The sequence below is a fragment of the Mastigoproctus giganteus genome, chromosome 9 (genome assembly GCF_048544385.1).
Source record: "Mastigoproctus giganteus isolate SK-2022 chromosome 9, ASM4854438v1, whole genome shotgun sequence".
NCBI lineage: Eukaryota > Metazoa > Arthropoda > Arachnida > Uropygi > Thelyphonidae > Mastigoproctus > Mastigoproctus giganteus.
Genome location: NC_143583.1, coordinates 67,573,324 through 67,600,178, shown reverse-complemented (window position 1 = coordinate 67,600,178; position 26,855 = coordinate 67,573,324). Strand labels below are relative to the sequence as shown.

The window sequence follows — 26,855 nt, the reverse complement described above, 5'->3', positions numbered from 1 at the left end:
GATCTTGAGGTATGAAAATTACGGTTAGATAGTAAAAAGTGAAAAGTAAAGAAAAAGCATTTATACAATTGTACATAGGATTTAACCTACGTACAATTAAATTTCTGATCTGGCTAATAACTTTTATATTCATGCCTATTGTTTATATATATATATTATGGGCAAAGGTTGATGACGTTGTAGGGCAGATATCATCCTTTTAAGGGCACAAAGAGTGATATTGTTGTACATGTTGCCACTAATGATATTAAGAGTAGGAGACCAACAGAATTACTTAAGTACAAGACAATGTTGAAAAAAAGCCATGAGTTAGGGTTGAATTTGAAAGTGTCTGCAATTCTGCCCAGACACGATAGGAGGGAGTATATGATGAGAGCCTTGTCAATAAATTCGGCCCTGGAGAGATTGTGCAAGGCTCAAGAGGTAGAATTTTTCTCAGCCTGGTCTGTGCTTGTTAACAGGAGAGACTTCTTCTACAGGGATGGGATACACTTAAATAGAAAGGGTGCAAGAATATTTGCTGATGCTATCAAGGCAGAGTTAGGTGGGTCAGAAAACTGCTAGCTTGGGGGGATATATGGACTGATAGATTAACGGTAGCCGCTGGCAGAGGTAAAAGTGATTCTTGCACTACTTCTATTGAAATGCAATTGAGCAGCAGCCTGGAAAGCAAGGCAATGGGAATTTCCAGGACTGCTGGGAGTCATAGTGGAACAAGTAAATACATGGGCTGTGTTAGGGTAACTAAGAGTAGAAACAGGTGCATGTATACTTGCATGTACACCAATGCTAGGAGTATAGTTAATAAATTCGATGAGCTTGAAGTGCTAGTCAAGACATCAAAGGCAGATATTGTTGGGATATCAGAGACATGGTGTCACACAGACATAAGCAGTGCAGAACTGGAATTTGGGGAGTGCAATGTGTACAGAAAGGATAGACAGGACAAGAAGGGAGGAGGGGTTATGCTGTTAGTTAAGAAACACATAAAATCTAAGGAAGTACATCCAATTGATTTTGGTGGATAATGCAATGTTGAGTCTGTTTGGTGTGACATAAGCACTGGGAAAGGAAAAATGAGAAAAGGTGTGTGTTATAGGCCTAATGAATCTGATGAATATAATGAGCAATTGTGTAGAGAAATAGTGGGCCAGTAAATTAGTGTCTTATAATGGTGGATTTTAATTTCCCGGATATTGACTGGAATTTGTGGGTTGGTCACTCACACACTAGCAAGGCTTTTGTGGATTTATTGGAGGATTGTTTTCTACCGCAGCATGTTCAGGAGGCAACTAGAGGGAGTAATACTCTTGATCTGATTATCAGTAATGAATCTTCATGCATCAAGAATCTGCCAATAAAGAAACCACTAGGTGGCAGTGATACTGTGTGCTGAAGTGGGATTTACTCAGAGGTAACTACCATCAAGAGTAAAGGGAAGGGTTTTTGCTTTCGTAAAGGTGACTACGATGGTCTGAGACAATATTTAAATTCTATACGGTGGAACCAACTGATGATGTTACTAACAGCAAATTCAAAATGGCAAGCATTCAAAGAATTAATCTTGGAAGCTTTTCATACCAAAAAAGAAATATTATTCAAAAGATTTAGGCCTAAATGGATGTCAGATGAACTAATTAGACCTGTGACAGAGAAGAAAAATGCATGGGATACATATAAATTAACACGTGACACCAAAGCATATTATAGATATAAGCTGGTCTGTAACCAAGTTACAAAGGAGGTTAGGCAGGCAAAGGCAGATTACAAGAAATCTTTGGCAAAGGATGCAAAGAAAAACAGCAAAGAGTTCTTTATTTATGTCACGATTTATTTATGAATCAGATTGGTCCACTTCATATCGATGGTTCACCTGTTGATGATCCTGCTCAGGTAGCTAACAAAAAAAAATGAATATTTTGCATCAACATTCACACATGAGGAGTTATTCAGGGAGGGGAATGCCTGAGGTGTATTCAGCTCTGGCAGTAAGCTAGATAATTGTGTAATAACTGAGAGTAAAGTGGAGGAGAAACTGTTGAAGATAAACACAAGAAAGGCACCTGGGGTGGATGGAATCTATCCAGTTATATTAACGGAGGTGGCAAAGGAAATAAGCAAGCCCTTGGCCATAATTATGAGAGCTTCCCTGGACTCTGGAGGTACCCATTGACTGGAGATGTGCAAATGTGACCCCAATCCACAAAGGAGGATCAAAAGGAGACACAGATAATTACAGACCTGTTAGTTCAATTTCTGTTCCAGGGAAATTAATGGAGGCACTGGTTAAAGAAGCATTGCAGGCTCATCTAGACAAGACTTCAGTTATAGTTCAGACACAGCATGGGTTTGTTAAGGGGAAGTCTTGTCTGATAATTTGAGTGGATACTATGATGTAGTCACAAAGAACTGGATGCAAAGAATAGCTTTGTTATCATATATTTGGATTTTATAAAAGCCTTTGATACTGTTGTACATGGAAGACTGCTGCACAAATTGGAGCAGTGAGGCATTGGAGGCAATTTGCTGCTATGGATAAAGGGATGGTTGAGTGGGAGAAGACAGAGTGGTAATCAATGGACACTGCTCTTTGTGGACTAATGTTATTAGTGGAGTCCGTCAGGGTTCAGTGTTGGGTCCATTGTTCTTTTCTGTATTCATTAATAATATTGATGATGGTATATCAGGCTTAATGTCCAAGTTTGCAGACGATACAAAGGTCGGCAGGGTTGTTAATGACACAAATGACTGTATGCTGCTGCAACAGGATCTAGAAAAGTTTGACAGATGGGCTGAGAGGTGGCAACTGAAGTTTAACATTGACAAATGTAAAGTACTGCATATGGGAAGCAGTAACCTGAGAGTAACGTATCAACTGTGTGATACTACACTGACAGTGTTAGAGAGTGAAAAGGACCTGGGGGTAATTGTGTAGGCAGATATGAAGTTTTCTCAGCAGTGCAGACAGTCTGCAAGAGTAGCTCATGGTGTCTTGTCAATGATACAGAGGAATTTTTCTATTAGGAATAAGGAGATGATTATCCCCCTTGTAAAAGGCAATGGTCAGGCCACACCTTGAATACTGTATACAGGTCTTGGAGGCCTCATTTTAAGAAGGATGTAGAGCTGTTGGAACGAGTACAGAGAAGGGCAACAAGATTAGTGAATAGAACAAAGGGTTGCTCTTATGAAGAAAGGCTTAAGTTTTGCAAATTACAGTGTCTGGAGACTAGGCACCTGCGAGGTGATCTGATTGAGGTGTATAAAGCCTTGAATGGTTTGAGCATGCTCAGTGGTGATGGGATTCTTCCTTTTGCTCAGAATAATCGCTCAAGAGGGCATAAATTCAAATTGAGGAAAGATAGTTGTAGGATAGATGTGTGGAAGTTTGCCTTTAGGTAGCAGGTTGATTGTTGGAACAAACTTCCAACTGTCATTGTAAAAGTTGATAGCTTAAATAGATTCAAAGCAAGACTTGAAAAACATTTGGGGTGAGTGGGTGGGTGAAATAAGGGTTTTTTTTTTTTTTTTGGCTGATGCTATATAAGCTTGCTATCTTGCATCGTGTGCCTATGCTAATATTGGAATTATGTCTGATGACAATTACGCTATCCATACCAGGGCTAGATTTATATATAACTAGCAGGTTGGTTTGGGTCACTACAATCCAGCTGCTCCCAAGTAGTACTAAAATTAATTTTAAAAAGTAATAATGCTGTATATAAATACACACATACACACACACATATACACACACACACACACACACACACACAGTATTTGGCCGCATATAAGATGCACTTTTTTCCAAAAAAAGCCTTAAAAAATCAGCCTGCATCCTATATGCGGAAGGTGCCTCCCACATTGGCGTCAGGGCGAGTGGGCAAGTTGTATTTTGCCGGTCGGTGAGAATATTTTTGTTTCTGAAGGATAACAGGACACTCTAGTGTACTTTTGAACTTGCATAGCTGTTTGGAATCGGGTCCAAGAAGTTTCTGAAGCCAGGGAACACAGGAAAAGCTAAGAAGGTGATGGAAGCTTCAAGATTCTTCAAGTTTCTCAATAGTTCACAGATTCTTTAAAAGATGGCACAACCGGTGGGCCAGTTAGTTCTATGCAGGCTTTCGTGATGTTGAGTGCATCTCTGTGTACAGTAGTGTACTTTAATAGTGTGTGACTGAAATAAAATAAAGAATAGTGTTAAATTGTATACAGTTGTTTTTAATCAGAACCCTGTTTCGTAACAGTATTGTTTAATCTTGCCATTTGACATTATTTTAAAAGTATTTTACCCTCAAAAAATGGCTGCAGGAGAAAAGAGGTTGAGTTACACTATTGGATATAAACTAAATGTAATAGATCATGCTAAAACACATGGTAACAGATTTACAGAAAGTTTTTTTTTTTTGGGCCACCGCCTATGGAAAAAATGATACGCATCTGGTGGAAGCAAGAAAAAGAATTTCAAGCTGCTAAAAAAAGTAAACATAGCCTCGTCATCCCACCCTGTTTCTACCAAAATGATTATGTATAAGGCCAGGATATTAGCAGAAGGATGAGAAATTCCGAATTTTTCTGGAACAGAAGGTTGGTGTTACCAATTCCTGCAAAGGAATGGTTTATCAATGCATACAAAAACATCAATTGTGCAAAAATTACCAGCAAATCATGAAGAAAAAATACTGGAATTCCATAAATTTGTAATAAAGGCACGAAAACAAACTTATTTTGAACTTAGCCAAATAGGAAATATGGACGAGGTCCCACTAACTTTTGATGCACCATCCAACAAAACTGAGAATATTAAAGGGTCTAAAACAGTGTCAGCAAAAACCACCGGGCATGAGAAAATACATTACACAATAATTTTGGCCTGTTGTGCTGGTGGCACAAAACTACCACTATTTTTAATATTTAAAAAAAAATGCCACCTAAGGGGGAAAAAAAAATTCTAGAAGGTATATTTGTTCATTCAAAAGGATGAATGGATAAATCTGGAATGAATTTATGGTTCCAAAAAAAATGTGGGCAAAGCATTCTGGTGCCCTCTTAGGGACGCCATCTCTTCTCATTTGGGACCAGTTCAGCGCCCATAGAACTGAAGTCATTAAAAAGAGGGTGAGGGAATTGAATACACAGGTAGTTGTCATTTCTGGTGGACTGACAAGCCAATTGCAGCCTTCGGATGTGTCCATAAACAAGCCATTTAAGCAAAATATGATTGAACAGTGGAACAAATGGATGGGAGAACCTGATCATGACCTCACACCCGCAGGAAGAATGAACAGGCCCACCATTGCACAGGCGTGTGAATGGGTTAAGGAATCTTGGAGAAATATAAGTGGTAAAATAATTATAGTCTTTCAAGAAGACTGGAATTAATAATGCCTTTGATGGCACTGAAGACACAGTGTTATTTAAAGACAGTGATACCAATATTAGTGAGGAAGAATTTTTGGGATTTGAAGGCGATGATTTTATTTTGGTTTTCAAAATGATGGAACTTTCCCTTTGCAGAACACTAATGTTTTTTACCATTCCCTCACTGTATTTTTGTTCATTTTCAATTCTAGTAGTAGTTTACTTCATATAAAATATTTTCTAATGTAGCTAAGATTCTTTTATTTCTTTTTTAAATTGCTGTATTGGTAAATTAATAATTAAGTACTGTAATGTATAATATTAGTATTTTTTACAGTATTAGTATTTTTCTTGCTGTTCTGATCACATGTTTAGGATGAACTTTTTTCTACTATACACATTAGAATAAATATTAAATGCCTAGATACACTAAAACTTTTTTTTCCTTAATTTTCCTTTCTAAAATGGATGTGTCTTATATGCCGTCAAATATGGTATATATATGTATGTTATATATGTTAACTTCCATATAGTGAATTTTTCTACTTAGTGAATTTTTGATTTCCTCTTCATCATTGCATTAAAAATAGATTATGTATAACGAAGAAACTGATTTAGAGAGACCTGGGTATGCATTGTTCCTACCTCTGGCCTTTAGGCAACAGCTGATGCTGCAGGAAGCATTTTAGTGGTGCCAGTAAAACCTATACAACCTCCTTTACGGTACCAAGAGGGCGCCTCCGTAGCCAGGTGGGAAGGAGCAGCAGTGCGTAGCACATGCTTCTTGATTAGACCGGGGTTCGAGCCCGTCACCACCAAATACGGAGGATGCGGAAAGGTCAGGGAATGACCACTGCATATTCCCGGAGCAATATGGCCTTAGTTGCTAATGCTCCTAAACACCAAATAACAATAACGGTACCAAGAAGTTGTGCTGGTCAACTGCTGTCAATGTGTCCACAGCCATTCGCAAAGATTAAGGCATATTTCTGACATGCACATTGGCCCTGGTCAACCTGTTTTCTATTTTAAGCACCCGATTCAAAAATTAGGAGAAAGTGAGTTTCCTTTATTCCGAAAATTCATTTGTTGTTTCGCAGAAATGAGTCATCCACACTTTCACTAAATTTCATGTCTCTGTATGGTAGGTACAAGTGGTTCCTAAATCAGTTTTGTTTTAGCTGCTATGCAAGTAACCTTACAATGCATAAGAGGAAATCCTTGAGTGTAGTGGAAAAAGTGGAAGTGTTTAATAGTGTAGATTGGGGCTTTAAAATTTGGTATCCCTGCCAGTAGTGCGTCAACCATTTTGACAAATTGTATTTCAATTCTCAAACTGTTTGAGGAAATAGGGCCCAGTCAGAAGCACACAAAATTTATGCCTGTATGAAGATGTGGATGAAGCCATTTTTAAGTGGGCAAAGTTGATTAGAGACCAAAACATGCCGATATCAGGGCCATTAATAAAAGAAAAGGCTGTGGAGTGAGTATGGATCTTTTTTGGGGCATAAAACGTTCCAAGCTAGTTCTGGTTGGCTGGACAAATTTGAAAAGTGCCATGCCTTACTAAAGAAAATTATTTCTGGTGAAAGTGGGGTTATAATCGAGGATGACTGTACCCATTGGAAAGAAACAGTTTTGAAAAAAATTATTGAGGACTACCAGCCCAAAGACATATTCAATGTTGATGAAATAGGTATATTTTTAAAATGTTTGCCGAACAAGACACTTTTAAAGGTGATATGTGTAGGTGGTAAAAATAGTAAGGAGAGAATTACAGTCTTGGTTAGTGCAAATATGGCTGGTAATGAAAAACTAAAGCTTTTGGTAATAGGCAAAAGTAAACAACCCCGATGTTCCAAAGGAGTAAAGTCGTTAGAGTTGGACTACAACAAAGAAGCTTGGATGACAAGTGAAATTTTTGAGAACAGTGGATTTTAAATTTTGATAGAAAGATGACAAAAGAAAACAGAAAAATTGTGTTGATTGTCCACAAATGCCCTGCCCACCTTCACTCAGTAATTTCAAAACTTACAAGTGTGAAGCTTGTTTTCTTCCCTCCAAATACCTCTTCTAAACTGCAGCCAATAGACCAAAGCATTATCAAGAATTCGAAAATGCACTACCAAAGGCACATACTGAAAAAAATTATACTGAGAATAGAAACAAACCAACCTATAGATTCTGTTATAGATCTGTGGATGCACATATAAGAGTTGGTGAAAGTGTGGAGTCAAGATGTGACAGAAACAATGATTAAGAATTGTTAAGAGCACGCCTTTGTTCCCCTCACTAATCTTGCTGCCCTTCTCTGTACTCATTCCAGCAACTCTACATCCTTCATAACATGAGGCCTCCAGACCTATATGCAGTACTCAAGGTATGGCCTGGCCATTGCCTTATACAAAGGTATAATCACCTCATTGTCTCTGCTAGCAAATTTCCTATATATCATTGAGAAAACTCAAGGACCTGCTCTATCAGCCTGTCTGCACTGCTCAGAGAACTTCATATCCGACTGGCAATTACCTCCAGGTCTTTTTCATTCTCTACCTCCCTGAGTGCATTACCACAGAATTGGTACATTTCTCTTGGGTTACTACTACCCATATGCAGTACTTTGCATTTGTCAATATTAAACTTCAGTTGTCACTTCTCAGCCCATCTACCTAACATTTCTAGATACGGTTGCAGTGGCATACTGTCTTTCCAATCATTAACAACCCTGCCAACCTTTATATCATCTGCAAAATTGGAAATTAAGCTTGATATACCTTCATCAATATCATTAATAAATACACAATGCAATAATGGTCCCAGCACTGAATCCAGGGGGACTCCACTAATAACATTAGTCCACATAGAACAGTGTCCATTTATTACCACTCTCTGCTGTTTCCTACTCAACCATCCCTTTATCGATTGCAGCAACTTGCCCTTAATGCCATACTGCTCAAATTTGTACAACAGTCTTCCATGTGCAACAGTATCAAAAACTTTCATGAAATCAAAGTATATGATATCAAAATTATTTTTTACATCCAGTTCCTTTGTGACCACATCATAGTATCCAATCAAATTGGTGAAATAAGACTTCCCCCTTAACAAACCCATGCGGTGTCTGAACTATTGCTGCAGTCTTGTCTAGGTGATCCTGCATCACTTCTTTAACCAGTGACTCCATTATTTTCCACTGAAGAGAGGTTAAACTAACAGTTCTATAATTATTTGTGTCACCCTTTGAATCCCCTTTATGAATTGGGGATACATTTGCACATCTCGAGTCCATGGAGACCTCTTCTGAATCCAAGGATGCTCTCTTAATTACGGCTAAGGATTTGCTTACTTCCCTCGCAGCCTCTTTCAATATAAGTGGATAGATTCCATCTGCCCTAGATACCTTTTTTTTATGTTTAACTTCAACGATTTCTCCTCCATTTTGCTCTCTGTTACTGCAAAATTGTTCAGCTCCATGTTAAGAGTTTAGTAAACTTCTGTCCTCCCCTTCCTTACAGAATTCCTCATGTGTGAATATAGATGCAAAATCCTCATTCAGTTTGTCAGCTATCTGAGCAGGATCATCAACAGTCGAACCACCAACATCAAGTGGACTAATCTGATTCATTCCCTTCCTTCTAAAGTTTACATAAGTAAAGAAGTCTTTGTTGTTTTTCTTTGCATCCTTTGCCAAGGATTTCTCGTAATCAGACTTCGCTTGCCTAACCTCCTTTGTGACTTTATTACAGACTAGCTAATATCTGCCATAGACTTTTGTGTCACCTACTAATTTATATGCATCCCACACATTTTTCTTCTGTGCCACAAGCCTCATTAGTTCATCTGACATCCACTTAGGCCTAAATCTTGAAAAGTACAGGTCAATTTTGAAAAAAGCTGTCAGTTAGGGTTGAATTTGAAAGTGTCTGCAATTCTGCCCAGACACGATAAGAGGGAGTATATGATGAGATCCTTGTTGAACAAATCGGCCCTGGAGAGATTGTGCAAGGCTCGAGGGGTAGAATTTTTCTCAGCCTGGTCTGTGCTTGTTAATAAGAGAGACTGCATCTACAGGGATGGGATACTTAAATAGAAAGGGTGCAAGAATATTTGCTGATGCTATCGAGGCAGAGTTAGCTGGGTCGGAAAAAGTACTAGGTAGTAGTAGTAGTGGCATGTGATGCAAGAAAGCAAGTGTATGAGCTTATGCAGCATCAGCCAAAAAAAAAAAAAATCAAACCATTCCCTCCAAATGCCTGTCCAGTTCCTCCTTAAATTTATTCAACCTATCAACTTCCACAACGAAGATGGAAGTTGGTTCCAGCAATTAACCACCTGCTGGCTAAAGGCAAATTTCTGCACATCTATTCTACATCTGTCCTTTCTTAATTTGAATTTATGCCCCCTTAGGTTCGTAATCTAAACAAGTGGAAGGATCCCATCAGAATTCAGCTTGCTCAACCCATTCAAGGCCTTATACACCTCAATCAGATCACAGCGCAGGTGCCTAGTCTCCAGCCACTGCAATTTGCAGAATTTAAGCCTCTCTTTGTAAGAGGACCCCTTTGTTCCCCTCACCAATCTTGTTGCCCTTCTCTGTACACGGTCAAGCAAATCTACATCCTTCCTAAAATGAGGCCTCCAGACCTGTACGCAGTACTCAAGGCATGGCCTGACCATTGCTTTATACAGAGGGACAATCACCTTTTCCCTGCTAGCAAAATTCCTATATATCATTGACAAAATCCCATGACCTGCCCTGGCAGCCTGTCTGCATTGCTCAGAAACTTCATATCTGACTGCACAATTACGCCCAGGTCTTTTTCATTTTCTACCACCTTAAGTGTAGTACCACACAGTTGGTACATTTCTCTGGGGTTACTTCTACCCATATGCAATTGAGCAGCTGCCTGAAAAGGCAATGGGAATTTCCAGGACTGCTGGGAGTCATAGTGGAACAAGTAAATACATGGGCTGTGTTAGGGTAACTAAGAGTAGAAGCAGGAGCATGCATACTTACATGTACACCAATGCTAGGAGTATAGTTAATAAATTTGATGAGCCTGAATTGCTAGTCAAGGCATCAAAGGCAGATATTGTTGGAATATCAGAGAGGCTGTGTCACACAGACATAAACAGTGCAGAATTGGAATTTGGGGAGTAAAATGTGTACAGAAAGGATAGACAGGCCAGGAAGGGAGAAGGGGTTATGCTGTTAGTTAAGAAACACATAAAATCTAAGGAAGTGCATCCAATTGATGTTGGCAGACAACAGCAAATTCAAAATGGGAAGTATTCAAAGAATTAATCTTGGAAGATATTAGGCTTTTCATACCAACTAAGAAATATTGTTCAAGATTTAGACCTAAATGGATGTCAGATGAAATAATCAGACATGTGGCAGAGAAGAAAAATGCATTGGATACACATAAATTAACAGGTAATACAGAAGCCTATGATAGATATAAGCTGGTCTGTAACCAAGTCACAAAGGAGCTTCCAAGTCACAAAGGAGCTTAGGCAGGCAAAGGCAGATTACGAGAAATCTTTGGAAAAGGATGAAAAAAAAAAAAAAAAACAGCAAAGAGTTCTTTACTTATGTACATTCTAGAAGGAAGGGGATGAATCAGATTGGTCCACTTGATACTGATAGTTCAACTGTTGATAATCCTGCTCAGCTAGCTAACAAACTAAATGAATATTTTGCATCTACATTCACACATGAGGAGTTATTCAAGGAGGGGAATGCCAGAGGTGTATTAAACTCTGGCAGTAAGCTAGATAATCTTGTAATAACTGAGAGTAAAGTGGAAGGGAAATTATTGAAGATAAACATAAGAAAGGTACCTGGGGTGGATGGAATCCATCCAGTTATATTAAAGCAGGCAGCAAAGGAAGTAAGTAAACCCTTAGCTATAATTATGAGAGCTTCCTTTGACTCAGGGGAGGTACCCATGGACTGGAGATGTGCAAATGTGACCCCAATTCACAAAGGAGGATCAAAGGGAGACACAGGTAATTACAGACCTGTTAGTTTAACTTCTGTTCCAGGGAAATTAATGGAAGCACTGGTTAAAGAAGCATTGCAGGATCATCTAGACAAGACTTCAGTTATAGCTCTGACACATCATGGGTTTGTTAAGGGGAAGTCTTGTCTGACCAATTTGATTGGATACTATGATGTAGTCAAAGGAACTGGATGCAAAGAATAATTTTGACATCATATATTTGGATCTTAGAAAGGCTTTTGATACTGTTACACATGGAAGACTGCTACACAAATTGGAGCAGCGTGGCACTGAATTGCTCCAATGGATAAAGGGATGGTTGAGTGAGAGAAGACAGAGTGGTAATCAATGGACACTGCTCTTCATGGACTAATGTTATTAGCAGAGTCCCTTAGGGTTCAGTGTTGGGTCCAGAATCGTCAAGAACAATTTCGTTGAGCAATGTTGGGAAGAACTCCAAATGAGAGATTTGATCAGTGGAGAAATTGTTCTTGACGAATTTTTAGGAGTTGATAACGATTTCATATTAGCTGAATGTCCAAGTGACTCCAACATTTTGGAGAGTATACAAAGAACTAGTGACAATATCGATGATGAGTTGGATGAAAATTAAGGTAACTAAGGTAATAGGGGCAATATTATACCTTCCAAACATGAAATGTTGGCAGCATTTGAAACTTTGCGTTGAGGCCGTCAGTGTGAAGAAAATATGCCAGAAAATATATTTGTGTTTAAAAAAACGTGAACATTTTTAGGAATGGTGTACAGTAAAATCCAGTGTACAACAAAAAAGATATGATATATTGTGCGCATCATGTAAGTAGTCATTTCTTAATATGTATGTATTAATAAATTATTTTAAAATGTTAGAAAATTTATTCATTCCCACTTATTTTTGATTTATCTCCCATCTTTTACTATATTTCTGAGTGTTGAATTACAGTATTCATTGTAATTTATTTTTCATTGTTGAAAAGGTCATATTTCTTTATAATGAAATTTCAGTTTTACAGATTTTTTTTTTCAAGAGAATGACCAATTTCATTATATAGTCTGACTGTATATATAATCTTAGTTGTGTTAGAGATTCTGTCTGCCTGGATGGACCCAACCAAGCACAAGAAATAGTATGAGCAGTTGAAGCATGGGCTGTTAAATGACCTCAAGAAGACTGAATCCCTTAATATTCAGAACCAAATGAGCATAAGAAATAATGTGAGACTGGATCGTGCCTTTTTTAAAATTCCCTGGGAAAAAATGAAATAATCTACTTCAAAAGGCTAATTACAGACATTTCATATGTTAAGCAACTTTTGTGGTACCTTGAAATTGTATTATTTGGCCTTTGATGACCAGTGTGCATTTATTTTTTGGAATACAGTCAGGTATATTTGCATGAGATTTCCCTGATGTTGGCTGTACTATTGTTAATTTGTTTAATTTTTTAGTTTCTTATTATTTCAGAACTTGTTGATTTAGACTTATCAGCACTTCAAATTCACATTCGAGCACTTTTCTTATCTCTTATGTGTATACCAGCCTGATACTCTTACATGTATGTATACATGTAATATGTCTATCTTTTCATGTTCTTTTTAACCCTAACACATAGAGAATATTAGTTTATGGCAGTACTTTGCCCAAAGAATTGTCCATTTGGATATGAGGATGGTCTAGCATACTCAGTACAACCATTTGTTAGATCCTCCATTATTTCTTTCCCACAGTCTTACAGCTCTCAGCAGTAATGTTATAGAAATTCCTATCAGGCCCTTATGCCTTCCAACTCCCCACCACCATTGCAAATTACTTTATGTTCCAATAAGACAGTTTGAAGCATTGTAAGAACAAAACCTACCCTTGGTTTCAATAAAATTTTTGGTCTGTGTATCTAAGGGTTAATATTCTAAGTCTGGAAGCAGTGATATACAAATGGCAGCCCTCAGAGGTAGCAAAATGAACACAGACCTTTTTATGCTTTGGAGGGAGGAATGGCATTTTCTGTTTGCATACAGACCAAAGCACAAACTCTTCTTATCGTACTTGGGTTAAATTTCATAAACTTTTGAATTGAATCCTAACTCGTGGCTTTTTCTCAACGTCACTTCATAATTATGAAGTAATAATTCAGATTGTCTATATATAATATCATTAGTACCTATATGTGTACAACATTATTAACCTTTGTGCTCTTAAAAGATGTAATAAATTATAGCAATGTTTCTATAATAGTAACTCACCTCTATATTTGCATGCTTTCTGTTTTCTTATGAGAGAATGAAAACAGAAAGAATACCCAGTGAAGTACTTGATTTGCTCTGTCTGTTAGATATTGGCTCTGTGATTTGTAAATTTCTTGCTGGCTACCACTACAGTTTCTATAATAATGTTAGAAATCCTTTTCCTGTGGATGAAAACAGGAATTAGTCTAGTATTAAAAGAATATATTTTAAAATTATAACCTGACTACATTTGTAGAGAAAAAAAAAAAAAAAAAAATATATATATATTTTTTTTTTTTTTAAATTATTTACTTCTTCTATAATATAAATCTAAAACATTAATTTCTACATATGAAATGCATCTATAGAACTGTGAATTTCCAGTTGTAAAAGTAATGCACTTCTGTACAGAACGTATGTATATTGGTTTTTCTGTTTAAGGTGAAAGAACAATAAGTGTGCTCACTAAACTGGATCTCATGGATGAAGGGACTGATGCTAAGGATATTTTGGAAAACAAAGTGTTACCATTAAAAAGAGGTAATTTAAGTGAAAGTTTTAAGTGAAAGTTCAAGTATGCAATCTTAAATTGTATTCATTTATTCAGAAAATATATAAATAAATCACATAACACTAACCAATAAATTTAAACTGTTCTCTCATAATAAAATGTTATCCATATATATTTTGTAGTAATGAACATGACTGTGATCTCAGTTTTGCTTTATTGTGTCTGGTTTTATGAAAATTAACCTTTTTTTTAAGTTAATTTATTAACAAATCATTTAACCAGCATTTAACAAAATGTGAATTTTTATAAGCTTAATGTTTTATCTGCTGATTTCTTCTGGTTTTCCTAATTATCGATGGTCCCACAGGAACTAGTTATTCTTGGTGACTCTATTGTCAGGGAGATGGGGAATATATTATGCAAAAAGGATAGGTGGAACAAGACCAGGGTATGTCTGCCAGGGGCAAAAGTTGATGACATTGTAGAGCAGATATCATCTTTTAAGGGAACAAAAGGTGATATTCTTGTATATGTTTGCACTAATGATCTTAAGAGTAAAAGATCTGCAGATTTAATTAATAAATACAGGTCAACGTTGAAAAAAAGTCCCGAGTGAGGGTTGAATTTGAAAGTTTCTGCAATTCTGCCCAAACACGATAGGAGGGAGTATATGATGAGAGGCATGTCAATCATTTCAGCCCTAGAGAGAAATTGTGCAAGGCTCATGGGATAGAATTTTTTTTTTTTTTCAGTGTGGTCTGCACTAACAGGAGACACCGCTTCTACAGGGATGGGATACACTTCAATAGAAAGGGTGCAAGAATATATTCTGAAGCTATCGAGGCAGCATTTAGATGTGTCGGAAAACTGCTAGCTCGGAGGAGGGGGGATTCACAGACTAAAAGATTAACAATAACCACAGGCAGAGGGGAAAAGCGATTCTTGCACTGCTTTGATTGTAATGAGCAGCAGCCTAGAGAGCAAGTTGCTGGGGATTTCAATAGCTGCTCGGAGTCATCATGGAACAAGTAAATACATGGGCTGCGTTAGGATAAGTAAGAGTAAGAACAGGTGCATGTATACTTGGATGTACACCAATGCTAGAAGTATAGTAAATGAATTTGAAGTGCTAACCAAGGCATCAAAGACAGATAGTGTTGGGATATTGGAGATATGGTTTCACACAAATATAACCAGTGCAAAATTGGAATTTGGGGAGTACAATGTGTACAGAAAGGATAAACATAAATGCTAGGAAAGTGAAAATGATAGTAGGAGTATGTTATAGGGCTAATGATTCTCATGAGTACAATAAACAATTGTGCAGAGAAATAAGAGTGAGCCAGTAAATCAGAATGTCTTATAATGGGAGATTTTAACTTTCCAGATATTGACTAGAATATGTGCGTTGGTCACTCGCACACTTGCAACACTTTTGTGGAATTATTGGAGATTTGTTTTCTACAGCAACATGTTCAAGGGGCAACCAGAGGGAGTAATACTCTTGATCTGATTATCAGCAGTGATGACTCGTGCATTAGGCATTTCCAGATAAAGGAACCATTAGGTGACAGTGATCACAGTCTACTGATGTGGGATTTACTTAAACTTATAACTACCATGAAGGAAAAAGGGAAGGGTTTCTGTTTTAGTAAAGGTGACTACAGTGTTCTCAGGCAGTTTTTGAATTCTATACAGTGGGATCAACTGTTGATGATAAAAACTGTGAATTCTAAATGGGAGGCCTTCAGGGAATTAATCTTGTAAGCTACTTGGCTTTTTGTACCAACTAAAAAATATTGCATTAGCAAGGGCACATGATGCAAGAAAGAAAGCTGATATAGCATCAGCCAAAAAAAACAAAAACAGTCCCCTTCTCATTTCACCCATCCACTCGCTCCAGATCTTTGTCTAGTTCTGCCTTGACAGATGGAAGTTTCTTCTAGCAGTCAACCACCCACTGGCTAAAGGCAAACTTCCGTACATCTATCCTGCAATTATCTTTCCTCAATTTGAATTTATGCCCTCTCAAGCGATTATTCTGAGCAAGAGGAAGAATTCCATCAGCAGTGAGCATGCTCAAACCATTCAAGGCTTTATACACCTCAATCAGATCACCTCTCAGGTGCCTAGTCTCCAGACACTGTAATTTGCAAAATTTAAGCCTTTCTTCATAAGAGCAACCCTTTGTTCCATTCATTAATCTTGTTGCCCTTCTCTGTATTCGTTCCAACAGCTCTACATCCTTCTTAAAATAAGGCCTCCAGACCTGTATACAGTACTCAAGGTGTGGCCTGACCATTGCTTTTTACAAGGGGATAATCACCTCCTTATCCCTTCTAGAAAAATTCCTCTGTATCATTAACAAGATACCATGAGCTACCCTTGCAGACTGTCTGCACTGCTGAGAAAACTTCATATCTGCCAGCATAATTACCCCCGGGTCCTTTTCACTCTCTACCACTGTCAGTGTAGTACCACACAGTTGATACGTTACTCTCAGGTTACTGCTTCCCATATGCAGTACTTTACATTTGTCAATGTTAAACTTCAGTTTTCACCTCTCAGCACATTTTCTGCTCAACTTTTCTAGATCCTGTTGCAGCTGCGTACTGTCATTTGTGTCATTAACAACCCTGCCGACCTTCGCATCATCTGCAAACTTGGACATTAAGCCTGATATACCATCATCAATATCATTAATGAATACAGAAAAGAACAATGGACCCAACACTGAACCCTAAGGGACTCTGCTAATAACATTAGTCCATGAAGAGCAGTGTCCATTGATTACCACTCTGTCTTCTCCCACTCAACCATCCCTTTATCCATTGGAGCAATTCAGTGCCACGCTGCTCCAATTTGTGTAGCAGTCTTCCATGTGTAACAGTATCAAAAGCCTTTCTAAGATCCAAATATATGATGTCAAAATTATTCTTTGCATCCAGTTCCTTTGACTACATCATAGTATCCAATCAAATTGGTCAGACAAGACTTCCCCTTAACAACCCCATGATGTGTCAGAGCTATAACTGAAGTCTTGTCTAGATGATCCTGCAATGCTTCTTTAACCAGTGCTTCCATTAATTTCCCTGGAACAGAAGTTAAACTAACAGGTCTGTAATTACCTGTGTCTCCCTTTGATCCTCCTTTGTGAATTGGGGTCACATTTGCACATCTCCAGTCCATGGGTACCTCCCCTGAGTCAAAGGAAGCTCTCATAATTATAGCTAAGGGTTTACTTACTTCCTTTGCTGCCTGCTTTAATATAACTGGATGGATTCCATCCACCCCAGGTACCTTTCTTATGTTTATCTTCAATAATTTCCCTTCCACTTTACTCTCAGTTATTACACCTCTGGCATTCCCCTCCTTGAATAACTCCTCATGTGTGAATGTAGATGCAAAATATTCATTTAGTTTGTTAGCTAGCTGAGCAGGATTATCAACAGTTGAACTATCAGTATCAAGTGGACCAATCTGATTCATCCCCTTCCTTCTAGAATGTACATAAGTAAAGAACTCTTTGCTGTTTTTTTTTTTTTTTTTTCATCCTTTTCCAAAGATTTCTCGTAATCTGCCTTTGCCTGCCTAAGCTCCTTTGTGACTTGGAAGCTCCTTTGTGACTTGGTTACAGACCAGCTTATATCTATCATAGGCTTCTGTATTACCTGTTAATTTATGTGTATCCAATGCATTTTTCTTCTCTGCCACATGTCTGATTATTTCATCTGACATCCATTTAGGTCTAAATCTTGAACAATATTTCTTAGTTGGTATGAAAAGCCTAATATCTTCCAAGATTAATTCTTTGAATACTTCCCATTTTGAATTTGCTGTTGTCTGCCAACATCAATTGGATGCACTTCCTTAGATTTTATGTGTTTCTTAACTAACAGCATAACCCCTTCTCCCTTCCTGGCCTGTCTATCCTTTCTGTACACATTTTACTCCCCAAATTCCAATTCTGCACTGTTTATGTCTGTGTGACACAGCCTCTCTGATATTCCAACAATATCTGCCTTTGATGCCTTGACTAGCAATTCAGGCTCATCAAATTTATTAACTATACTCCTAGCATTGGTGTACATGTAAGTATGCATGCTCCTGCTTCTACTCTTAGTTACCCTAACACAGCCCATGTATTTACTTGTTCCACTATGACTCCCAGCAGTCCTGGAAATTCCCATTGCCTTTTCAGGCAGCTGCTCAATTGCATATGGGTAGAAGTAACCCCAGAGAAATGTACCAACTGTGTGGTACTACACTTAAGGTGGTAGAAAATGAAAAAGACCTGGGCGTAATTGTGCAGTCAGATATGAAGTTTCTGAGCAATGCAGACAGGCTGCCAGGGCAGGTCATGGGATTTTGTCAATGATATATAGGAATTTTGCTAGCAGGGAAAAGGTGATTGTCCCTCTGTATAAAGCAATGGTCAGGCCATGCCTTGAGTACTGCGTACAGGTCTGGAGGCCTCATTTTAGGAAGGATGTAGATTTGCTTGACCGTGTACAGAGAAGGGCAACAAGATTGGTGAGGGGAACAAAGGGGTCCTCTTACAAAGAGAGGCTTAAATTCTGCAAATTGCAGTGGCTGGAGACTAGGCACCTGCGCTGTGATCTGATTGAGGTGTATAAGGCCTTGAATGGGTTGAGCAAGCTGAATTCTGATGGGATCCTTCCACTTGTTTAGATTACGAACCTAAGGGGGCATAAATTCAAATTAAGAAAGGACAGATGTAGAATAGATGTGCAGAAATTTGCCTTTAGCCAGCAGGTGGTTAATTGCTGGAACCAACTTCCATCTTCGTTGTGGAAGTTGATAGGTTGAATAAATTTAAGGAGGAACTGGACAGGCATTTGGAGGGAATGGTTTGATTTTTTTTTTTTTTGGCTGATGCTGCATAAGCTCATACACTTGCTTTCTTGCATCACATGCCACTACTACTACTACTACCTAGTACTTTTTCCGACCCAGCTAACTCTGCCTCGATAGCATCAGCAAATATTCTTGCACCCTTTCTATTTAAGTATCCCATCCCTGTAGATGCAGTCTCTCTTATTAACAAGCACAGACCAGGCTGAGAAAAATTCTACCCCTCGAGCCTTGCACAATCTCTCCAGGGCCGATTTGTTCAACAAGGATCTCATCATATACTCCCTCTTATCGTGTCTGGGCAGAATTGCAGACACTTTCAAATTCAACCCTAACTGACAGCTTTTTTCAAAATTGACCTGTACTTTTCAAGATTTAGGCCTAAGTGGATGTCAGATGAACTAATGAGGCTTGTGGCACAGAAGAAAAATGTGTGGGATGCATATAAATTAGTAGGTGACACAAAAGTCTATGGCAGATATTAGCTAGTCTGTAATAAAGTCACAAAGGAGGTTAGGCAAGCGAAGTCTGATTACGAGAAATCCTTGGCAAAGGATGCAAAGAAAAACAACAATTACTTATGTAAACTTTAGAAGGAAGGGAATGAATCAGATTAGTCCACTTGATGTTGGTGGTTCGACTGTTGATGATCCTGCTCAGATAGCTGACAAACTGAATGAGGATTTTGCATCTATATTCACACATGAGGAATTCTGTAAGGAAGGGGAGGACAGAAGTTTACTAAACTCTTAACATGGAGCTGAACAATTTTGCAGTAACAGAGAGCAAAATGGAGGAGAAATCGTTGAAGTTAAACATAAAAAAAAGGTATCTAGGGCAGATGGAATCTATCCATTTATATTGAAAGAGGCTGCGAGGGAAGTAAGCAAATCCTTAGCCGTAATTAAGAGAGCATCCTTGGATTCAGAAGAGGTCTCCATGGACTCGAGATGTGCAAATGTATCCCCAATTCATAAAGGGGATTCAAAGGGTGACACAAATAATTATAGAACTGTTAGTTTAACCTCTCTTCAGTGGAAAATAATGGAGTCACTGGTTAAAGAAGTGATGCAGGATCACCTAGACAAGACTGCAGCAATAGTTCAGACACCGCATGGGTTTGTTAAGGGGGAAGTCTTATTTCACCAATTTGATTGGATACTATGATGTGGTCACAAAGGAACTGGATGTAAAAAATAATTTTGATATCATATACTTTGATTTCATGAAAGTTTTTGATACTGTTGCACATGGAAGACTGTTGTACAAATTTGAGCAGTATGGCATTAAGGGCAAGTTGCTGCAATCGATAAAGGGATGGTTGAGTAGGAAACAGCAGAGAGTGGTAATAAATGGACACTGTTCTATGTGGACTAATGTTATTAGTGGAGTCCCCCTGGATTCAGTGCTGGGACCATTATTGCATTGTGTATTTATTAATGATATTGATGAAGGTATATCAAGCTTAATTTCCAATTTTGCAGATGATATAAAGGTTGGCAGGGTTGTTAATGATTGGAAAGACAGTATGCCACTGCAACCGTATCTAGAAATGTTAGGTAGATGGGCTGAGAAGTGACAACTGAAGTTTAATATTGACAAATGCAAAGTACTGCATATGGGTAGTAGTAACCCAAGAGAAATGTACCAATTCTGTGGTAATGCACTCAGGGAGGTAGAGAATGAAAAAGACCTGGAGGTAATTGCCAGTCGGATATGAAGTTCTCTGAGCAGTGCAGACAGGCTGATAGAGCAGGTCCTTGAGTTTTCTCAATGATATATAGGAAATTTGCTAGCAGAGACAATGAGGTGATTATACCTTTGTATAAGGCAATGGCCAGGCCATACCTTGAGTACTGCATATAGGTCTGGAGGCCTCATGTTATGAAGGATGTAGAGTTGCTGGAATGAGTACAGAGAAGGGCAGCAAGATTAGTGAGGGGAACAAAGGCGTGCTCTTACCAAGAGAGGCTTAAATTCTGCAAGTTGCAGTATTTGGAGACTAGTCACCTGCGAGGTGATCTGATTGAGGTGTACAAGGCCTTGAATGGTATGAGCAGGCTCAATGCTGATGGGATACTTCCACTTGCTGAGAATAAGAACCTGAGGGGGCATATATAGAAATTGAGGAAAGACAGTTGTAGAATAGATGAGCAAAAGTTTGCCTTTAGCTCGCAGGTAGTTGATTGCTGGAACAGACTTCCATCTGTTGTTGTGGAAGTTGGTAGCTTAAATAAATTTAAGACTGAATTAGACAAACATATCAAGTGACCAGATGAGTGAAAATGGGAATTTTTTTTTATTTTGGCTGATGTTCTATAAGCTTGCTTTCTTGCATCATATGCCTCAACTAATGCTAATTGGGGTCCAGCTATCATGTTTGTACTCCACTTTCCTTCATGCCATTTTTCCATGCAAAATATATCCTGTTGAAATCTTTCTCTATCTTCATTTCTGAAATCACTAAAATTCAGGGGTGTAGGGATAATCAAAGTTTTAAAAAAAAAAAAAAAAAAAAAATGTAGAAAATTGATTTTTAAACTTATTACAACCTAGCTCTTTGTGTACTTGCAAGATTTAATCAGGTTTTGTATAATACTAGTGGTTTGCTCAGAAATGAAAGAAAGGTAAATATGCAATAGTAGATCAGATTTATTACCACTGTTTAACTTTGGTACAGAACAGAGTATTAATCTTTGCTTCATGTAAACAAGCTAAAAAAAAAAAAAAAAATTACAAATACAGAAAACAACAATGGGCCCAACACCAAATGCTGGGGGACTCCGCTAATAACATTATTCCACGAAGAGCTGTATTCATCGATTACCACTGTCTGTCGTCTCCCATTCAATCATCCTTTTATACATTGTAGCAACTTGCCCTTAATGCCATACTGCTCCAATTTGTATTATTTAAGGTTGAGATCCAAGTGGACGTCGGATGAATTGATGAGACTAGTAGCAGAGAAATAAAATGCATGGGATGATCAAAGTCAAATTGAGGTGTTAGAGGACAGGTAACATCTGATGTGTTCTTTGAAGGGATTTTAGATAAGTGGCTTGGAAGGGCCATGTAAAAGGGGATGCACTGAATGCAATATACCTAGGCCCTCACACAGAAGGAGACACAAAGCATTTCTTAAATAGCATAACATAGCTATAACAAAAGAAAGGGGCTCTCCAAAGGATAAGCTTGGATAAAGTGTTGTAAATCTTTTCAAATATGATATTGAAAGCAAATAGCGTATTTTTATGCTGCAGTATACAAAAATTGCTTTGGGATGTGGATGAGTTATATGCTATAATTTTGTGAGTGCATTAAAATCTCTTGCGTGGTCCAGCTCGAAATCATATTAATCTTGTAAAACCAGAATGTGTGCCTTCAGAACAGCTAAACACGTGCCTGCAGAAGAGTAATTTGTAAATGAGATTATACTCATTTTATTTTTCATGGTAAACAGCACAATTAGTAACTCTGCAATGCATTTATGAGAAAATGCATTTTTTATAGTATCTGAAATTCTCACCAGTTTTATGCTGTTGTGTACAATATTACAAAAATTTAAAAGTTTGAATTATAAACTTTATTAAGGGAGGTAAATTTTAATACAAATATCAAAATCAATTTTAATTCAGAAATATCAAAAATAACCTCTTAGGCTTTAATCTTTATTTGAAATTACAGTTGTACTAAGGATAGAGGAGTTGTTGAAATAATTCATTCTCATGAGAAAAAAATTTGGAAATTGACTTTTGACAAATTCTTGTAAGCTTTTTTTAAAAAAAAAAAAATAATAATTTTTTATAAATAAATAAATTAAGATAATAATAATAAAGTATATGGGTGAAATTAACATAGGAACATTCTGTATAATTAGAAAATTTCAGTGAACAACAATTATACACACAATGAACAGTTATAATGGGATAAGGAATAGTCATTAGGAAAATATCTTAGGGCAAGACCATATTTCTCAGAAGTATGGTGAACATTCAACTTACTGAGGTCGAAATTTAGGTAAAGTACGGATATATAAGGACTGGTTCGGTGGCAAGTAAGCGGAGTTTTTTTTTGGAGTTAGCAAGTTGGGAAGCAGCGAGTAAGTTAGTAGTCGAGAGAAATCGTGATTGGGAGTTGTAGTTAGGTGCAGATATGTAACTAGTAGTTCAAAGAGTAGATTAATTTATAGTAAGTGGGCCACATTAAAGTGAGTTTCGTTAAGGAGAATCTTGGATAATAACAAGGAATCTGATGTGGAAGCTATTAAAGAAAGTGCCGTAAGATCAAGGAGCTGGTCCAAAAACTTGGAGAAATGAAAGCTATTGTAAGTACTGTTTCGTATTATTATTCCTAGTCAAGGAAATAATCCAAAAAAAAAGGGAGAAAGGCATTCTGAAATCCTAACCGTGATAAATCTGACTAGCCTATTTTTAGCTGGATAATCAAATTGGATGTCGCAAAGAACTATATATAATTCAATTTAGAATGAGATATAGAACGGACTTGTTGAAATTGTCTATCCCAGTGGGGGAACATCTGTAATGTGCAAAAGTTTTCTTGTGATAAATTTTGTATGTATTTAAATCAGTTTCTAAAATTAAACATGCTAAATTTTTCATGTGTATTGTCAATTGTCTCACTAAATTTTCTAACTAAATAAATAAATTGCCTGGAATTTTGTTAACGCTGTCAGAGGCCCCAGGATAACTTGTAGTTACCAGATAAAATTAATGTAGGTGAAAAAAATTGTGTATAAATAAGTAACTAATTATTTATATATAATAGTACATGGAAGAAGGAGTGTATGCCTACAATTGACATGCCTATTAAGAAAGGAAGTCATACATTCTATTTACAAAATTCCCAAACTTTCATGTGACTATTTTGAGGATACCTGAACATTGAAAATTATACTGTTTTTAACTATTTAATTAGTATTTTGAGTTAATAAAAATGAATATTTTAAATTAACTGGCAGTTTTTCTGTTAGTAATCATTTATTATATAACTTCATCTAGACATGAATATAAAGACATAAAACAAATAACTTATTTTATATAATTGAGTTTTTAAAATGTAGGAAGTTCAAGAATAGCAAGTTTATGCATAATTCCATCATATCATACTTTACTTCAAATTTTAAAGGACATATTGGAGTAATAAACAGAAGCCAAAAGGATGTGATCAATAAAAAAGATACAAATTATGTTCTTGAGAAAGAAAGAAGATTTTTCAGTGTTCATCCTAGCTATAGGTTGGTATACACTGCTTTTCTCTATTTTGATTGTTTCAAGTAATGAATTTGATTGTGTAAAATTTCAGTATACAAACACAAATCTGTGTGTTCATGTGCCATCATATTCTGCTTTAAAGAATAATCCATTTAGGAAGAGAATATTCTTTGTAAGCTTTTCTTTGGTTGTGTATGAGTTGCATAACAATAAATAATTAATTGTTGAAAGAATCCTCCAAGGTTGGGAGTACAATCCATTTCAGTTCTGTTAAATACCAAACAGTGTCCAACATTTATTTAATTCAAGTAAATGTTCTAACCTAATGATGATGACACATCATCGTTCTCATTACCATATTCTAGTGGTCTACTGGCTTGTTCATTCTCCCTCCCTTCTTACTTTCTATTAGTTACTATTACAATGAAGTTGGCTGAAACAACTCAACAACAGGATGTGTATAGGCCCACCATTTCTGTTTATTAGTTGTTTTTTGCATTTTACATGCATTGCCTTTAATCAGTGTCAGTATTGCTGACCCTTTTCAATTCCATTGATGTCTGCCCTGTAGGGGTTTACATGTGTTCTTCCTGCCAGGTATGTTCAGCAATGGCTGAACAAAAATTTGCATTTTTTTTATTGCATCAGCATTGTTACCCAGCTGATCCTTGAAATGTCTCTTAGCCTTGCCAATTGATTCATGTAATTAATTGTTTGGAATGTGATGTCAATAATACTACTTTTTATTTTCAACAGAACTATGTATGAACAAACTTAGGGGTTGGCCATGGATTCACCAGTAGAGTAAGTATGCATCACCTTAAGTATGTTTGACCTTGCAAACTTAATAATGGATGAGTTAGAGGAAAGGGTGAGGATTGAAAGCAGAATGGCACCATATTATATTCAAGCATGGTGATGTTTTATTGACATTTTCACAGTAATCCCAAGGGAATAAAACAGAAACGTTCTAAGTTATGTGAACTGGCTCTTCTTCCCCTTCATAAAATTTACTCTAGAAGTGGAATGTGACTGTACCCTACCATTTTTAGATATTTTTATACACAGGAGTAATCATCATTTATATAATGTAGCATTATACAGAAAATTGATGTGTGCAGGCAATTTACAGATTGCTCTATATGGCACACTGTGGCCTATTACAACATACAGCATGAGTTTTAATGGTTATAGCCTGGTTGCATTGCAGTAGAATTGATAGAGAGCAGAAAGTAGACAGGGCGTGTACAAGTCTGCATCTATGTGGTTTTCCTAAATAATTTGGAATTATGGGTAGTCAGGAAACTGGACACTGGTACATCTTTTTAATACAAGGTACATTCAGAAAGTTCTTGGAATTTTACTATAAAAGTTTATTCAATAGACAATTGGGCTTACTAAACTAATCACCTTCAAAGTACCTTCCTTCTATACACACACACACACACTTGCTCCATCAGTCTTCCCAATCTTGGAAACATTTTTTAAAATCATGTGCTTTTAGGCAAGTAAGGCTACTTTAGTACTTTCTTTGTTGTCAGACAGTGCAAAGTTGGGAAAATAGGAAGATTGCTGCACGATTACAGTTTTTTTTTTTTTTTTTTGCAGCCAAGAACTTCTGAACTGCCATGTGACTGGGCACATTGTTATGGTGCAGGATCTAGTCATCCTTCCATTTTTGAGGTAGCCTTTGCCTTACATCCTCATAGAAACATGTCAAAACCTCAAAGTAGTAAGCAACACTAATGCTTCTCTCTCCAGTCACAGATTTGTGGTGCCCTGTGCCTTCATTGTCGGAAGAAAACTATCAGCATAAGTCTGATGGGATTTTGTGCACAAGACTTGAGGACACTTTTTGTGTGCCATTTGGATGATTCCACCTTGGTCTTGGGGTTGTAGGTGAGCACTCAACTTCTTCCCCAGTGACCACTTTTCTTAGAAATCTGGATCCTGCATAGATTTTTTGAACAAATCACCTGCAATAGCTTTCCTGCAGTCCATTTGTTTGATCATTCGACAGCAAACGTAGAATAAACTTGGCACACACACACACACATGATACATCCCACATCCCTAGATCTTGTGTCAGGATTGTATGTACTGAGTCTACAGGCAGTCCAACTTCATGAACCATCTTAACAACGATCGTTAGCTTATCATTTCACACAAGTTCCTTCACTTTCATGACATTTTTGTCATTTTGTAATGTTGAAAGGTGTTCACTGGGAGGTTCATCTTCCAGTGTTTTCTGTTCACTTTTTAAAAAAGATTAAACCACTTGTAAACTGCTATTTTCTTCAAAGCATCATCTACATAAACTTTCTGTAATGCTTACAGCATTTCTGTAGCACCTTTACTAAGTTTAAAAAACTTCATGTTAGCACACTGTTCAAACTGAAACGTTCTGCAATCAATTAGCTGTAACACATGAAGTGGTTGAGCCAGTTCCTACTTGGCACGAATGTTCACTAATGTCAATGTCAGTGCCCCATGAAACATTATGGCCATAGAACAAACCATTTAAATACTAATATGCAATTCTGGGAACTTTTTTGAATGTACTATTTATGTGGGATGCATCCCATTCTATATGGTGGAATCACAGAAGATTGCCAGAATACTTAAATAATATAACATCCAATATAGGCAG

General features: G+C 37.2%; 1 protein-coding gene across 2 annotated transcripts in view; it reads left to right on the top strand.

Annotated features, from left to right (window-relative positions):
- Positions 1 to 26,855, top strand: part of LOC150080415 (dynamin-1-like) — a 209,363-nt gene that overhangs the window by 38,387 nt on the left and 144,121 nt on the right. For both annotated transcript variants that reach the window (XM_090381422.1, XM_090381421.1), the window contains exons 6-7: positions 14,030 to 14,128; positions 24,120 to 24,228. In XM_090381422.1, coding sequence (XP_090237548.1) covers positions 14,030 to 14,128; positions 24,120 to 24,228 — 208 coding nt within the window. The remainder of the gene's footprint in view (positions 1 to 14,029; positions 14,129 to 24,119; positions 24,229 to 26,855) is intronic.